The sequence below is a fragment of the Gadus chalcogrammus genome, chromosome 21, assembly GCF_026213295.1.
Source record: "Gadus chalcogrammus isolate NIFS_2021 chromosome 21, NIFS_Gcha_1.0, whole genome shotgun sequence".
Lineage (NCBI taxonomy): Eukaryota > Metazoa > Chordata > Actinopteri > Gadiformes > Gadidae > Gadus > Gadus chalcogrammus.
Window position 1 is genome coordinate 6,761,533 of NC_079432.1, and position 17,119 is coordinate 6,778,651.

A 17,119-nucleotide genomic window follows, 5' to 3' on the forward strand; every position below is an offset into this window, starting at 1 on the left:
GTTTTAGAACGTTGCAGCCCGTCTCGTCGCAAGGAGTCGCAAGGAGTTGCGAGTTGCAAGTCGTTGCAAGGTGAATCTTTGGTCTGAACTGGGCTTAAAGCTTATATGTTGTCAGGGGTGTTTTTGATTATTGTGGAGGCTGTTCTCTAGGTTTATAAACAGTGCCAGGCCTACTTAATGTTTTTTTGGAGGTTCATAAACTGTTGATGTGAATAAACTATTTATGACATAGCAGAGGTGGTTAAACTCCATTTATTTGCGTTTAGCATCCACGACAGCCCTCCCCCTTTTTTTGCGTTAAAATATTTCACAAAAGGCAGTGCCCCCCCGCTGGCGACCCATGCCCCTCCAGTAGATCTGCTCTGGAGCCGACTCTGTTTGGCGCAGACGTTTTGCGCATGTGAGGTTTTGTTAATCCTTTGTTCTGTGAATCTGAATAAACCATTATTGTTCATGGTGTTACCCCCTATGTTTTATTCGATACATTTCGACAGTGTTACCCCTTATGGGTTTTTCATGACGACAGATAAAAAACGACAGTGTTACCCTTTAAGTTTCATTTGATAAAAACGACAGTGTTACCCCTTAAATTTTATTTGACAAGGACACATTTTATTTATTTTTTAAATGTTTTCTTTCATGACGACCAATAAAATACGACAGTGTTACCCCCTTATATTTTATTTGACAAAGACAACAGTGTTACCCCTTATGTTTTTTTTCATGACGACCAATAAAAAACAATAGTGTCACTCCTCATGTTTCATTTGATAAAAACGACAGTGTTGCCCCTCATGTTTCATTTGATAAATATCGACAGTGTTACCCCTTTTGTTTTTTTCATGATGACCAATGAAGAACAACAGTGTTAGGTGAACCATGCTCTGACCCGCTTATTTGTGCCGCATCCTTTCGGGCTGTGATGGTGTGTGAGACTTCTCGTTTGCGCTCAAACTTTACCTCCGTGAAAATGTGATGTAAGATAGTGGGAGGTGTTGAAGTGCAGAAGTCGCGCCCTCCGGCTGTTAGCCACACCCTCAGACAAAGCTGATTACAGCTGTAGCTGGTGGTGTTCTGTTAGCCGCCATGTAGAGAAGATGTTCCCTGTGCGAAAGAAAATTCCCAAAGAAGACGTGAAGAATGAGCGGTTAAAATTCTTTTTTAGCACATCCTCCGCAGTACAGCCCCTTTGCGTTCGCTTCATATTACTTTTATTAAAAGAATATCATATTTTACATAGCCTAAAATAAGACAAAAGCTCAGATGACTACACAGATATTGATTCAAACATGCAAGCTGGGTGGTTTCAGGGGTGTCCACATGAATCACCATTGCAGCGATAGAAAACATTGCATTAACAAACAAAATAAACATGCATTCAATGACTGGAGATTACGCTGCCTGCAGCACTCGTCTAACAAGGAAAAAGACAGAATATGACAGTTAAATAACGTAAATCGTCAAGCATAACCAGCGCTTGAACATGGACAGTGGAAATCAAGATGAAGGTTGGAGCAGTGAGGCAGAGTGAGAAAAGAAGAAAGCCCCTTGCAGGACAAAAATCCACTTAATGTTTTTCAGGAAATTAATACTTTATAGCTACAATTTTCCAGGGGGGACATCTTAACCTTACACAAAGAGAAAAAACAAAATATCTAGACCCTCTGCAACCAGCATCACCCCTTTGCGCACAAACAGCACTCCGAACAAACATACAGACCATAAGCTAGTCAGAGATAAAGAGAGAGAGACAAACTTTGGTGTTGGCATACTTATAGCATGTGGGTCATAAATGATGACCACCTACAGGTGATCAGCTCTACCAAACACATTTGACAGCAGGCCCTACGTAACAACCCCCATGCCTTACTTTGTTACGATTTTAGTGTGACTTTTTTACCTTAAATAGTTAAATTGTGTATTAACTAGGTCAACTAGGTCCTTCACAGCTTGATCTTTGACTTCACAGGAAAAAATATTAAGTCCTTTCATAAATTAAGGACTGCTGGAATTAGGATTTGTGCAATTATGTGACAATCTAAAGGATCGAGATTTATTTTTGATCTCTGAATGGCGTAGAGACTGTACGTTACAAAGAATGAAATTAAATGTAATTTACATCGATTGCAGGCTTATACACTTCACAAACGTGTTTTTCAAACTTTTTGTTCTTCGTCCCAGGTTAAAAAGCTGTCTTCAATTCAAGTTATAACCATTTATCGACTACACAAATGCCCTTTAGTGCCAGTCAGCCTATATAAGCCAGTCAGCCTATATAAAGCATTATTATGTATCCCTTATAGAGGATACCAAGCAACAATTTATGGAAGTATGTTATCTATAGACACGCCCACTTTGATGCGCAGAGCAGCCTCGTAGGCCTACTCCAGCACTTCGGCATTCATATTTGTCTCAGTTGCGTTTGCGCATTGGCGCTCTCTGTCCAAACTCTCTTCCTCTGCCTTCCATCTGCGATTCAGATTCAGCTGAATGGTGCGTAGCATGGCAGCCAGCACGTAAAAGCCCACCTGTATGCTGTGGCACAGTGCCTCGCCCAAGCTGAGCGCTACGCACATCAGATTGAGAATCATTTCGCACAGAACGCAAATCGCTTCTATGAAGTGTACAATGATCGTCCGCCGAGCTGGCCACGGCTTCTCGCCGTGGCTGATGCAGAAGATCATGCAGTTGGTGAAGTGACGCACGCCTCGGCGCAGCGGGTGGAGCACCAAGTAGAGGTCTCCTGCCAGCTTGGTTAGCGCCTTAAAGAGCAGCCGCAGCTCTTGCACCGCGTGGCCTGGAGATAAAGAGGGCAACGAGGTCAGAGAGTCAGGTCTAAGAACAAACAGCGTCTGCCACTGGATTAAAGTTAGTTTTACCGTAGTTGGCCTCATGTTATGGTTTTATCTTAGCACATGAAGCACAAAAAGGGCCAGAACATGGCCATGCAAGGCCATTGTTGCTTGTGTGGGATGGAGTGCGTCAAGATCAAGTTTGGGGATATTCCATTGCGTCGCATTTAATTTTGGTCAATTATTTTCCAGCATTCAGCATTAATAGCCTTAATCCAAGGAGACCCATGAAACTCCAATTTGGCAGAGTGGAACATGCATGCAGTATTTCGGGGGACCATAAGATTTTACGGTTTTCTCAAAATGAGGCTCTTATTTCAGTAACGAGAAAAACAGCTTAATTGGATAATCCTGCTGCCGATAGAGCAGGTAATGGAGTAGTCGTAAGAGTATGCGATTTGCATGGACGTTTACCCCTGGTTACAAGACTGTTTACTGTGTCTTACACAGACAGACAGACAGACAGACAGACAGACAGACAGACAGACAGACAGACAGACAGACAGACAGACAGACAGACAGACAGACAGACAGACAGACAGACAGACAGACAGACAGACAGACAGACAGACAGACAGACAGACAGACAGACAGACAGACAGACAGACAGACAGACAGACAGACAGACAGACAGACAGACAGACAGACAGACAGACAGACAGACAGACAGACAGACAGACAGACAGACAGACAGACAGACAGACAGACAGACAGACAGACAGACAGACAGACAGACAGACAGACAGACAGACAGACAGACAGACAGACAGACAGACAGACAGACAGACAGACAGACACCCTGTGATAATGCCACAATTTGCATGATTTACGAAGCTTATGTAAAGGACATTAAAAGTCGACACAATTCCTCTTACCTGTGTCACTGCATGCAGTATAGCCTAGTAGGTTTTTATCACAATTGTAACTAGCACAATGTTGTGTATTCATCAAATGAGGCTTATTTATTATTATAATTTGCATGAGTGTGTATACTTGGCATTAAGTTAAAATTATATTTTATCAACATTTTTGTTCTTCCATATCCAGAACCATTTCAAAGAGCAGTTGATTTTCATTGAACACACACACACACACACACACACACACACACACACACACACACACACACACACACACACACACACACACACACACACACACACACACACACACACACACACACACACACACACACACACACACACACACACACACTGAATGATGTATTTATAGTAGGCTCCCTAGTTGTGTTTGAGCGTTGACCTGGTTAAAAACTATGGATTTGGACTTTACACAGTACAATTTACAGTGTTAAGGAACACACCGTTTCAGCTGCAATTTAAACACTGAGAATGGCTCAAAGTTCTAGGCAGGTCAGAAAAAAGGGCTTTTTATGGTTCCACGTTCCCGCAACGCAAGGGGGTTACGGACCCCTTAAGGCCTTGCGTACCCTCCTTGCGTCCACCGCAAGGGCCAGACTTGCGCCTCCGAAAAAATCGTAACCTTCCGTCGAGGCGACGCAGCAGCAAGGGCTGTGATTGGTCCGCTTACCAAAACCCGGCGCAGAACCATAAACGTTCACGACTGCGTCGAAGCGTCTGCGTGGTCATTGCGTTGCGGGGACGTGGAACCATAAAAAGCCCTTAACGTCAACAAACGCTCCTCGATTCCCCAGCAGACGCTGACTGGGCGTCAAGGCAGAGGTTCCGAATCATGTCGGACCTACTAACCAACCAACACCTACCGTCTATAAAACACAGGAGCCAGAGCAAGGCAATAGCCAGTGCCAATGAAGTCCACCAATCCATGAAGTCCTCTCGAAAACCAAACGTTGATTAAAAAATAAATATGAATATAAATAAAATGTAATTTCCAAGATATTCCTGGCTTGTCACGCTTTCGTCTCTCTGCTACTCATACCCTACTAATACCTTAACATGAAGTCGCTCATGGTCGTATAGCTTTCTCTGCAGGGGTCCTCCGGACAGTAGCCTATTCGTTATTATGGCAAAGGTCCACCCTCGGTAATGCGTCAGGTGCTCATCACGGAAGTTGAGCGCCTGGTTGTCGTTGTTGTTGGGTTTCTAGGTTTCGTTTCTGACTAAACCTTCAAGCAAGCATGGGAATCCGCCCTGTCAGGTTTACTAATACCTTTGTTATGTTGCATGGTAGGCCAGGCCTACCCCATAATGCACTTTAATTAGCCTACATTGTGTGTGTTGGAATGGAATGGCCTATTTCTGAAAATAAAACGTTTTAGCTTCCATCCTAAAGTTGAAGTTCATATCAGTAGGCCATGCATGCTTTATTTAGGACTGCGTTTTTTGTCAAACGAATCAGTAACCGTTGATCGTTTTTGACAAAGGAAAAACCACTCTTCGCCTTACCTTGTTCCTACTGCCTTGTTTGCTCGAGTGACGCGCTGCCATGGTAACGACCAATCAGCCGGTCGTTACCTGGGCCGAACTGGAGAAGGGACGGCTGTGAGGGCAGCTCAGCAGGTGTCTCCCCCGCATTCAGGCACCACCCGGTGGGTCCATCTATGTGGATTCGCTGGTAATTCGGTTAACCCATCCATTTTTTTGGGGGTGTCACGATTTGTTTAAGCGATGGAATTTAAATGTGTATCGAGAATAGGGAATCCAACTCCGCCTGCTTTACAACCGCACGGGTATAACGTTATGACAATGCAAAGGAGTAAAAGATGAGTAAAGACGTGTATATATGTATGTGTATATATATATATAGTTTATTTATTGATTATATACGTTTATATTTATCAAGTAGGCCTATGTTTGATACAAGAATAGGCTATGTCACTTATTTGCACCATGGAGTATTCTTGTTGAAGCAGGCCTGCAACTATATGGGTGTCGACTAATGGTTATTTGAGGTCGGCTTGACGTGTAACCTACAGGCAAATGCTTACAGCTAAAATTTGTTTTTGATATTTTACTATTGAGGAATGTCAACGAGAAGGAAAAACGTGACTGATGACGTGATTACCCATACTTCTCCTCCTCTGAGCTTTCTGCAGTCCAAGGTAAAGAAAACACCCATAACTTAATGTATCATTGCCATAGCCTACATTATTATTTTACAAATCTGCCTAGATTACAACTTTACGGATATGTGACAATACAGTGGGAGTGTATAATGTATAACATTTATAGGCCTATATGTACATGTGTGACAGAATATGTAGGCTATCAATATATAATATATATATGGACACATATTCTGCATATGTAAAGGATGTCATGTCTAATTGTATAGCTTTTAGACTTAAGTGACTTTGAAAAGGAGGCTTCCTTTTGCTCTGGTTGACAAACACAATAGACTAAAAATCGATTTAATTCAGACTATTGAAAATAATAGCAGTAGGCCTGAAGCAATTCCAATTGTACATCTGATCTTACACAAAAATATATAGGCCTACAGCCTCCTCAAATCCTTGAATTAAATACATTTCAATAGTCATTATTGATGATTCATGAAGGGAGCTCCCATGTGTTTCATCAATCTGCGTTGCCAAGTCATGGTAAAACAGAGTCACCAATACATGTCCTACATGCGCGTTTGTAACGGTGAGACGCAGCTCGGGTTTCTGTGTAGTGACGTGATCTCTTACAGCGATGCCTCTCCTCGAGTACCGTGCACCTGTGCCACTGGCCCTGGCGAGGTGTATTCCTTAGGGCAGGGGTCTCAAACTCACCTTACCTGGGGGCCGCTGGAGGTAGAGTCTTGGTCAGGCTGGGCCGCATCAAATATTCCACAGAAAAAAGGAGCACAACTGACCCAATCTAAGTTAATGATCGGGCTATAATTAGATCACGTTGGCTATGTAATCGCTGACAACAGGGGACATTTCATAGTGGTTGGTGGAAACCGGGACATTTTAGCGTCCTTTGGCTTTTGTCCGGACTCAGGACACGCAACTCAAAATTGGGACTGTCCCGGCCAAATCGGGACATCTGGTTACCCTATCACAAGCCACGTGATAAAAAAGTGTGGCAAGCCGCTCAGCCAAAATGTGCGTTTGACAACAACGTGCGGGCCACACAAACACTAAACTTTGAATTAGGGGGCCACAAAATATCATCCTGCGGGCCTCAATTGGCCCCCGGGCCGCGAGTTTGAGACCCCTGCCTTAGGGGGAGGCGTTAGTGTGTTACACCGAGCCGAAAGGCATCCAAAAATATAACGTTTTTTCAGATGAGCAGCAGGAGTGGACCAGGGCTCCGAAGAAGGGGAAGCAGGGAGGATTTATTATGGATTGGCTGGCTCTCTAATCCCACCATGAGGCCATTCGAGGTACTACAACTACTCAACAATGTTATGCGTGACTTTCAATTGTCTCAAATTAGTTATTATACAAACAATACAATTTATTTCAGGAACAGGTCGAGGCCGAAATCCAAGAAGTAAGGAAAATTATCAAACCAATTGTGGACGCGGAAAATGGCTTACTCAAGGTGATTTTGGGGACTTGGCATAGTTGGCAAATCATTTGACATATTTTCTTCGCTGGGAGAATAACTATAATTAGTCACCCACATCTAATCACTAATCACTTTGGCTGCGTGGATGTGCAGGACCTGGAGCGCTTCCTGGGTCGACGGGCCGTTACGGAGCTGCGACGGAGGGAACTCCTCCACAAACGCTGGACGGAGCGAGTGTGGCTGCCCATCCAGCGCAGGGTGGAGGATTTCTCCCGACGGTGCGACCACGAGGGGGACAGGATGCGCTGTTTGAACGCGGACTACATCCGTCACTGCAATGCCAAGGTAGCGCTCTACGCTACTGCAGAGCTAACCAGTTATGATTGACAGAGATTCATCAGACAGGAAGACACCTTTTCCCGGAGAAAACATCTGCATTGTTGTTTTATTCTTCATAGTGGTTCTCTGTTGGGTGTATGGTTCTCTGACCGGGCGGCTAATTAAGCCAATTCAGCACTCCATCTACATGAGCAATACTTATTTTCAGATTTTTCTGTTGATATTAAAACGTTTGCTTCTAATACTATGAATGCCAATTATGGCTTCCATATCACCCCTTACCATCCCTGGTAGGAGGGATCCTCCTTGGTTCCTTCTCAAGATTACTTTTTTTGTGCTTAATATATGGCCTGTAAAGCCCTTTCATACTGTAACTGTGAGCTATACAAGTACCACGACATCCAGTCATTGAGGAGACTGGATCTTCAATGACAGGCCCTATACTCTCCCCCTGGTCATGTGTTTGTTTTCAGGGCTTTGTGTCCCTAGACTGTTATGATCCCCAGGAGTACGACCCATTCCTCCTCAGCATCACAGGACCCCTCGACTGCTACAAGGTGAGGAAATATACCAACCCGACCACCACCACCCGCACCTGAGAACGTATGGAGCATTTGGGGCCGGTTTGCTCCCGCTATTGATGTACAGCACGGACTTCTCCACAGCTCCAAATGCCCGTGTTAAAGGACCCGCTGTTGATGGACTCTCGTGAAAGGATCAGGGAGAAGAGAGCAGTCGTCTCTTGTAAAACAGGTATTCTAAAGAATCCTACCACACACACTCGAGAACCTCATCGAGACATTTGCCATTTGATCGGTGGTGAGACTAGTGTGTGAGGTCTCAAAGCCTGATGTGAGTCTGATGGGTTAAACCCTTCGTTTTAGGTCGCTCGCACACACGGGAGGAAGTGAAGGAGCTTCTATCCCGTTTTAGTCCTCCAGCTGCAAGGAAGCCCCCTCAGACCGCCCCGACTCAGACCTTTGCATCTGCTTACCTCAACTCCATCTCCACCACTAGAGAGACCTCGTTGGAGAGAGGGACCAAGTCCTCTCACAGGTTGTGAACTACACCTTCATCCATGTATATATGTTATAGAATAAACACATGAAAGTTGCTTTGGATAAAAGTGTCTGCTGAATGAGTACATTGTAAATAGTACAAGTCAGATTGGGACCATTGTTTTTGTCATACCCAGGCCAAATGTAATGCCCTACCAGATCGAAGCAAACAGTTTGGCTGACGGAAAATGCTATGAAGCCCGCTGTTGGTCCAGAAGAAGATGATGGCGACTACAGCTGCAACCACAACCTCTCTGCTTCCATCCGTACCGACTCACCCGTACCACAGATAGGCCTGTGGACTCCAGCTTTTTTGCCATAAACTCACTTGCGTAAACCCCCAGTTTGTAGCCTGCCTCTGTGACACCGAATCAAGGAGAGCTCTGATTAGCCATCCCTGCTCATCACTGTCTTGATCCTTATGATGCTTAGTCCTTTCGGGTCGTGAGGAAATGGTAACTTTTAGTGTCATAATTTCAGGGCTATTACCGTCGGGGACAAAGAGGAGCACATGGGCCAACAATATTTTTATTGGATATATTTTGTCAAAATATATATTATACTATGACTATAATTTTTTCATAAATGTCATGTCAAAATGATATTTATCTCATTATTATGTCATTGCACATCGCTGTGGAATGGTCCAACCTGGAAATGTTTTGTTTTTGACGAAGCCCCTGATTTGAGCTCTGTGAAAATGAGTCACAAAAAAAAAACACCAAGGAGGAATCTGTCTTTTTTCAATGTAAGTTTTATTTACGCCTCATTCAGGCCTCGAATAGGAGGCTTCGTGGCCCGAGACATCCTATTGTACAGTAGTGTGCAACAGTTCAAATTGGTTACATTTGCATTAGTATATATTAGAATAAAAACGGTGCCACAGATCTATATTTAAAGAACCCAATGCTCAAGGTTGATTATGGGTGTTCTTCTTACCAAACATGATTCTTCGATGGCAGTATATGGTTATTAGACTGTAAGCCCTCCAGCCATGGACATTGAGTTAATAAAGTGAATCACTTCTCTATCACCGACCTTCCAAAAACCATCCGAAATCCTACATTTGCGGGATGTTCGCCAACAAAAAATGAAATAAATTAAAGAAAAGAAATGACAATAAAATAAGGTATTTTGTTATTTAAACCCTTTATAGGTTTTTCTGTTATCGCTGTGTGAGTGGCCTCAACACTGGTAACCTTGGCTCAGGGCAGTATATGGCAACATATGAGAACAATCCTGGAGAATGGTACTAGGTACATTGGGAAGAAGAAGGCACTTTATGTATGTGTGTGTGTGCAAGGTAATAAATCGATATCCTTGTCTGGAAATATTTTTCTACAGGACATAAATCTATATGTTCGTCTATGTGTGTGTGCGTCTTTGTGTCTGTGTGTGTGTGTGAGCGTCTGTGTGTGTGTGTGCTTCTGTGTGTTGGCGTGTGCGTCTTTGTTTCTGCGCGTCTGTGTGCTAGCGTGTGTGTCTGTGTGTTAGCGTGTGCGTCTGTTTGTTTGTGTGTGCGTCTTTGATTCTGCGCGTCTGTGTGTTAGCGCGTGCGTCTTTGCGTGTGTGCATCTGTGCCTCAGCTCGTGGGTCTTTGTGTGTGTGTTGTGTGTGAGCGAGGGGGCCCGTGTTTCACGCGGTCTGCTCGTAGAGCTGCAGGTCCAGCTTGACCAGCACCTCTCCGGTCGGCACCTCGTGCAGCAGCAGGCGGCGGGTCGCCGCGCCCTTGCTCTCCATCTCCTTCTTTATGGTTGCCACGGGAACCTCTGTGCGCCCCAGGAAATCTGAAAAGAAACAAGGGGACGTTCAGTCTCGTCGGCGCAGGCTTTCCATGCTTGTGCATGCATGTGCCCGTAAATAGACTGCATTTATACAGCGCTTTTATCCAAAGCACTTTACGATATTGCCTGAGATTCACCAATTCATGCACACATATACACACCGACCGACCGTGCAAGGTGCCAGCCAGCCCGTCGGGAGCATTTAGGGTCAGGTGCCTTGCACAGGGACCACCTCGACACTCAGCAAGGAGGAGCCGGGGATCGACCTAGCAACCTTGCGGTTACAAGCCCGACCCGCTCTATCTCCTTAGCTACTACAGCCCCCCCCCCCCCCCGCACGTATGTGATTGGACCACTGACCGTCGGGGGAGAACTGGTCCTTCTCGAACACTGTGATGCACAGGACGTCCTGGTAGAAATCCCGGACGAAGAACTGGCAGTTGAAGTTCCACTTGGGGTTGAGCGTGTCGCCGAGCGGCCGGGACGTGTAGCACTGGGCCCCCATGGTGAGCTCGCAGTACGGGTTGCTTTTACCTGAGGACAGGGAGGAAGGGGATCTCATTGAAAGGGACCGCTGCACCCTCTGAAGCGACGTTAGCGCCATCTGGGGGGGCTGCTCTCACTGGAGGCGGTCCAAGGAGCAGCAAATTACTTTTGCCATATTTTAGGAAATCTTGAATGTTCACGTTGATTTTCACGTCATTTGTCATGTGAATGTTTGCAACACTTTCTGCCACCCTGCTTATGGTGCTGCTGCCTGCCATGGCAATAACTGTTTTATATCTCAGAGACTTTTCCTGGTTAGATAAAGGTGAAATTTATTCAATTTTTGAAGTGTTCAAGTGTCTCGTACGAGGACCTCAAAATTGTTGCCAACAGATTTTATGACACCATTTCCTCTTTTCATTAATCCCCTCACATCCTCCAGATTAAAGAGTAAATAGACCTCAGTTTTAATTAGGGAAGTCATGACAGTCATGAAGGTTTTAGAAAAAACAACAATTTCATAGATTCTATTCCAAAATAACCGGGAAATGTCACAGACACTTTGAGGGACCAAACAGAACCGTTTTCGACTGAACCAAGTGGGTGGTTAACCTGCCCTTTGGTAATTAAATATCCAATACCAGAATCATCTGTTCAGACAAGCGGTCTACCATGATAACATAGTGTGGTGGTCAACATGTGTGTAGGGAGCGTGGAGGTTGAGCGGGCTGTTACCGTTGGGCTTGCAGGCTTTGAGCTCTTGGGCCTCCGTGACGGTGACCAGGAGACGTCCGATGCCGCTGGTCTTCAGAGAACGCGCTGGGAACACAGAGAAGCGTTACCTTCAAACACACATTGTCTGACTGAGGGACTGCATTTCTGAATGGGAGGAGTGGACTATGAGGTGATTAGGAGTAGGGAGTTGACTTTGAGGTGATTAGGAGTAGGGAGTTGACTTTGAGGTGATTAGGAATAGGGAGTTGACTTTGAGGTGATTAGGAGTAGGGAGTTGACTTTGAGGTGATTAGGAATAGGAGTAGGGAGTTGACTTTGAGGTGATTAGGAGTAGGGAGTTGACTTTGAGGTGATTAGGAGTAGGGAGCACCCCTTGCTGTACAGTTGAATTACATTCAATTAAGGCCTCAGTGTGTCGATCAATTCATGAATGAATACATGAATGTACTGGCGGACGCTTAAATCAGAAGCACCTTACAATACTATGAGTTCAAACGTTGATGACACGTTGCATTCCTAGTCTAGCAGGTCCTAGAGTGGATCAACAACATCAAGCACACTAGTGTACACACACACACACACACACACACACACACACACACACACACACACACACACACACACACACACACACACACACACACACACACACACGGTTCATAAATAGCTGTGTTTACCTTGGTACGCCTTCTCTCTCTTCTTCTTCTCCGTCTCAATGAACACTTCGGACGCTGCTTTGATTCTCTGGACCCAGGTCGTCCTGTGATTAACAGTCTTTGTTAAATCACTGCATAAATCATTAGAAAGGCTGTGTGTGTGTGTGTGTGTGTGTGTGTGTGTGTGTGTGCGTGTGTACCTCTCGTTCAGGGTGTCCGCCTTGAGTGTGTACACGCGGTCGATGTGTGATATGTGGAAGAGCGGTTCGTCGCTGGACGGGTCCGGGGGGTTCTTCACCAGAACCTCGTTCAGGAACAGAGGCTGTGGAGGGGGGAGAGAGGGGGAGAGAGGAAGGGGTGAGTGGCTGCGGGGACGGAAGGAGGGAGGCGGCGGGACAGAGGGACAGATGATCGATCTATAGGATGAATTTCACAAGGATGGAGGGAGAAACAGACGGATAGACGGAGGATAGCATTGGTTAGATGGAAAGAAGTACGAACGTAAATGATGAATGGAGAGCGGTAAATGGATGCATAGAGAGACGGACGGCTGCTGATGGATGGAAGGATGAAAGATAGATAGAGGAGATGAATGAATGGAGGGATGACTGATGGACAGATGGTCCAGGGAGGAAGCAGCGATGATGTGCATGCATAGTTTCACTTGTAATTAAATACACTGCCCCAAGGGCCCAGTATTTCGATTTAATTTCAGTTTAATTTACAGAAACAGACGAACTAAATAAAATACACATGATTTTTTTTTAAATAAAACAAAACGGGGACACAACCACACACACACACACACTCGCACGCACACATACACACACACACGCACACGCACCGTCTTGTACATCTTGAGCTGCACGTTGGCCTTGTGGCTAAAAAGCCGGTCCGCGCCCAGGGAGGAAGAGGAGGACGAGGAGAAGGACTTGGCCGGGCTGTGGGTGAGGAGGAGGAAGTCGTTGAAGAGGAAGACCCAGAGCTCGCGGCCGCCCCGCGTCTTGTGCAGACGCCCGCTGTGTAGCAGCTTGCGTGGCCCCAGACAGTTGGTGAGCGAGTTGAACACCAGGTGCTGCAGTCCGATGGAGGGGGGGGGGGGGGAGGGGGAGGAGGAGAGGGGAGGGAGAGGAATGAGGAGGGTCACGGGACGCTCAACCAGCTGAGTGCCGGGGGCTTTCGACAGTGGCTGGGGTGACACCCCATGCTGAGAAAATGTACTCGTTTTGCGTGGATTGCTTTGCAATCAACATCTCCCTGAATTAATACGTGATACGGTTTACTCAACGTTTACGTTTCACATAGAGCTCCGTGCATATACACACAGTGATGATTCAATATAACTATGGCAAGAATAATTGAAAAGTTAAAAGCCGATTTGATTTGCCCATTCGTTCTCAAAGTGCGGCCCGCGGGCCAATGGCGGCCCGCAGATATATATTTTTAAATTTTTTTTTTTTTTTTTCATTATTATATCAATATTAATTTAAGTCGACTCTCTCTAGCTTTCAATCCAGTTACATTTGTTAGTTTTAATAAGGATGACCCTCAGTTTCGTGATTTATACCTCACTTGACCTCACTCCCAGAGGTCCACGGTGCAATGTTTTTTTTCACCACTGGGATGCTGATGGCGTTTCCCGCCTATTTTTTTTTCCTTTGGCAGCCCTCAGTCAAACTTTGGGTTCCTAAATTTGCCCTAATTTGTCAAAACTTTGAGAACCCCAGGTATAGCCCATCATCCCAGTTACAAGAGCTAATCCTCATCCCTCGGAAAGGGCAAATAATGACCATTAAATATCTATTTTTTAAATAATTCAAAAAGAGCAATAAACTCAACAGTTTGACAGAGCACTAATTGTGACCTCTCTTTTGCAACATGCGATTGCCCAGTGGGTGCACGTCCGTCATGTTCCTGCTTACCTCTATGAGGCCGTCACACTGGACGTGGCTCTGGATCCACTCCAGCCTATCAGAGTTCTCCTTCTCCCTGACCCCCTCGTTGACCTGCGAGCACAGCTCCTCCGCCCGCTCCAGGGCCTCCCGCAGGGACCCCCGGTCCACGTGGCCCTCAGGGGTGTTCTCCAGGATCTGGGGGGGGGGGGGGGGGGGGGGAGAGAGAGAGAGGGAGGGAGGGAGAGAGGGAGAGAGGGAGCGAGAGGGAGAGAATCATGACACAAACACGAAAGTTACTCTTTAAAAAATAAATATATTTTAATTTGCTTTACCACAAAATGGGTTGCTACCACCTACATTCTTTATGAGAAGAGGGTAGCGTGTGATCCTCTGCATGGGCTTCAACAGGAAGCTGGACAAGGGCATCCCTTTGCAGCGGTAGTTAGTGGCTATCTTCTGCTCAGAGGGTGGGAGAGAGAGAGAGAGAAAGCAAGAGAGTGTGATAACAAGGGAATGTGGGGATGAGTAGATGGTTGATTATTTTGAGGATTTGGGAATGAGCACCATGAAGACATTTCTGATTGTTAGTTGTTTATTGTTGATGAGAGGGCGGGCTACTTTACATCATCTCATGCTCATTTAATTTACATTGAGGGCTTTCTGTAGAATTTTTTTATCCAAAGCGACTCAATAATCTCAACAATAAGTACATTTATCAGAGAAGAAAGAGAAACAACAACATATCGTCATCGGGACAGTAAAGATATCACAGAAACAAGTGCTAAGCATTGACAATTGCTAGGTTAACCCATTCCCCATGTACAACAAGATAGCTAGGATAAAGTGCTACACAATGCTAAGTACTATCTTTTACCATGTAAAGGTAAAGATTTCTAATTTACAATGTAATTTATTCAAAATACAAACTGAGGCTGTTAAATCAACGATTGATTGCCTCATGGATGGAGTGACACTAAAAGAAACCACCATGTTGTGGTGGGTTGTGTTACTGGAGCAGGACAGTGGAGAGCTTGGGGCACCTTGAGGAAGTCCTTGAAGTCGGGCTCGGAGTTGGTCCTCCTCTGCAGCAGGGCGGCGGCGTTGAGCTGGCAGGAGCAGAAGCGGATGTAGGGCTGCATGTGGGCCAGCTCCGCGGCCAGCAGGTCTCCGATCACCTGCACCGCCATGTTCTCCCCGCCCGTCTTCTTACGCACGCGCAGGGCCCTGAGGGTGCACACATGGTCCGAGGCGGTGTCAAGACGCCTCTCGGAATAATTCTTGACACGTGGATGGTCAGGCGGGTCGGTGTGGACGCCTGGACGGCGCCGACAGTGTTGTTGACCTACTTCAGTAGTTTGGTGTTGCACATGATCAGCTCCCTCCAGTTGACGAAGATGGTCCCCATCTCTGTGGGGGTCAGACGGCCCGACTCGGACATGGGCTTATGGAACACCTGATCACATGGAGGGGGGGAGGTAGGGAGGGAGGGAGGGAGGGAGGGAGAGAGGATAAAGGCCTAATTGTTTCATTCACACCTCAAAGAAGGGGTAATGACTTATTAATACCCTTGAGTCTTCATGTGGCTTTGTTTACACTCTGGTGTGTGTGTGTGTGTGTGTGTGTGTGTGTGTGTGTGTGTGTGTGTGTGTGTGTGTGTGTGTGTGTGTGTGTGTGTGTGTGTGTGTGTGTGTGTGTGTGTGTGTGTGTGTGTGTGTCTTTCTGTATATGTGGGTCTGTAAATGTGTGTGTGTCGGTCTTTCTCGTTGTCTGTCTGTCAATCTGTGTGTGTCTGTCTGTCTCTCTACCTGTCTGTGTGTCTGTCTACCTGTCTGTGTGTGTGTGTCTGTGTACCTCCAGCACCAGCTCCAGGTCCTCTACGTAGGTCTCCTCGGTCTGGATCAGCTCGTGGATGTAGCCCTGCCTCTTTCTCTCCTGGGGGGTCATGCTATCCAAGCTCATCAGGTCAGCACACCCTGCAGCGCGCACACACACACACACACGATGTACACACACACACACACACACACACACACACACACACACACACACACACACACACACACACACACACACACACACACACACACACACACACACACACACACACACACACCCCCATGAACAGACATTTTCTCTCTTTAGATATGTCGATGAAATCTTGTGTCGTATCTAAATTAATGCTCACAATTATTCCATAATTATACAATCCTTCTGACAACCCAAGTGCATGCATGCAGAGGAAATTGAACCCCTAAACGAGCATTTCAAGCATTAACAATTGAGCAAAACTCTTGAGCAAATCACTCACACCCACACACACACAAATCAAACAAATAAACGTTAAAATCTCTTTTATTGTCAGATCTGTGATGCTTTATGTACAATTTATGCAAGGACCAGAGTGAGGCACATCGTATGTCATAGAACACAGAACACTGAACCTAGAGATAGAAGAGGGGTTACCAGGCATTGCTAATCGATCACCGCTAATACCGTCCACCTTCCACGTCAGTCTTTGGAGAAACACCGTCTGTGTTAGGTGTGGCTCGGGCTGGGGGCTTGCGCTAGCCAGGTGATTGCATAGGTGTGGATGAGGAAACCCAGAGGTCACAAGAACGTTCCGGAAGACATTTGCTGTCATTGTTTTGACATTAACAACTGCCTGTTTTAGTTTTAGCTGGTGTATGCATTACATTTCAGAGTGGAACGCTTTCTCAAATGTATTCCGAGCAAACAATATTATACGATGATGGTAAAATGTTATTGAAATACTGGCAATGTACTTGACGAGGAACAAGGTTATTTTTGCTGAGGAATCATAAACTGGGATGCTTAACATTGGTCCTTTTTAGTTCCTAGCAAGTCTTCACAT

General features: G+C 45.7%; 2 protein-coding genes across 4 annotated transcripts in view; one reads left to right on the forward strand and one right to left on the reverse strand.

The window, feature by feature from the left end:
- The first annotated feature begins 5,068 nt into the window (after positions 1-5,068).
- fam228a (family with sequence similarity 228 member A) lies at positions 5,069-10,394 on the forward strand. Of its 3 annotated transcripts, none has more exons than XM_056582011.1 (9): positions 5,069-5,408; positions 5,816-5,895; positions 7,068-7,166; positions 7,250-7,327; positions 7,448-7,639; positions 8,107-8,190; positions 8,299-8,386; positions 8,518-8,689; positions 8,851-10,394. In XM_056582011.1, exons 2-9 carry the CDS (start codon positions 5,818-5,820, stop codon positions 9,011-9,013), a joined length of 954 nt encoding a protein of 317 aa, XP_056437986.1. In that variant the 5' UTR covers positions 5,069-5,408; positions 5,816-5,817; the 3' UTR covers positions 9,014-10,394. The 3 variants fall into 3 exon arrangements, with proteins under 3 accessions (XP_056437986.1, XP_056437987.1, XP_056437988.1); XM_056582012.1 differs by having other exon boundaries at positions 5,069-5,382; XM_056582013.1 differs by having other exon boundaries at positions 8,829-8,999.
- The window catches only part of itsn2a (intersectin 2a), a 44,389-nt gene continuing 36,093 nt past the window's right edge, over positions 8,824-17,119 (reverse strand). Inside the window, exons 29-39 of the mRNA XM_056582016.1 lie at positions 16,099-16,220; positions 15,594-15,700; positions 15,288-15,471; positions 14,605-14,703; positions 14,275-14,442; positions 13,197-13,427; positions 12,553-12,674; positions 12,374-12,456; positions 11,697-11,780; positions 10,836-11,009; positions 8,824-10,478 (exon numbers count right to left, since the gene is read on the reverse strand). Coding sequence (XP_056437991.1) covers positions 10,327-10,478; positions 10,836-11,009; positions 11,697-11,780; positions 12,374-12,456; positions 12,553-12,674; positions 13,197-13,427; positions 14,275-14,442; positions 14,605-14,703; positions 15,288-15,471; positions 15,594-15,700; positions 16,099-16,220 — 1,526 coding nt within the window. The 3' untranslated portion in view covers positions 8,824-10,326. The remainder of the gene's footprint in view (positions 10,479-10,835; positions 11,010-11,696; positions 11,781-12,373; positions 12,457-12,552; positions 12,675-13,196; positions 13,428-14,274; positions 14,443-14,604; positions 14,704-15,287; positions 15,472-15,593; positions 15,701-16,098; positions 16,221-17,119) is intronic.

What these genes read in the sequence shown, in the direction of transcription:
- fam228a (XM_056582011.1), top strand. Translation starts at nt 5,818, where the DNA reads ATGTCAACGAGAAGGAAAAACGTGACTGATGACGTGATTACCCATACT. An exon ending in TCCGTCACTGCAATGCCAAG is followed by an intron (nt 7,640 to 8,106) that starts GTAGCGCTCTAC and finishes GTTTGTTTTCAG; the next exon opens with GGCTTTGTGTCCCTAGACTG. An exon ending in AGTCGTCTCTTGTAAAACAG is followed by an intron (nt 8,387 to 8,517) that starts GTATTCTAAAGA and finishes CCTTCGTTTTAG; the next exon opens with GTCGCTCGCACACACGGGAG.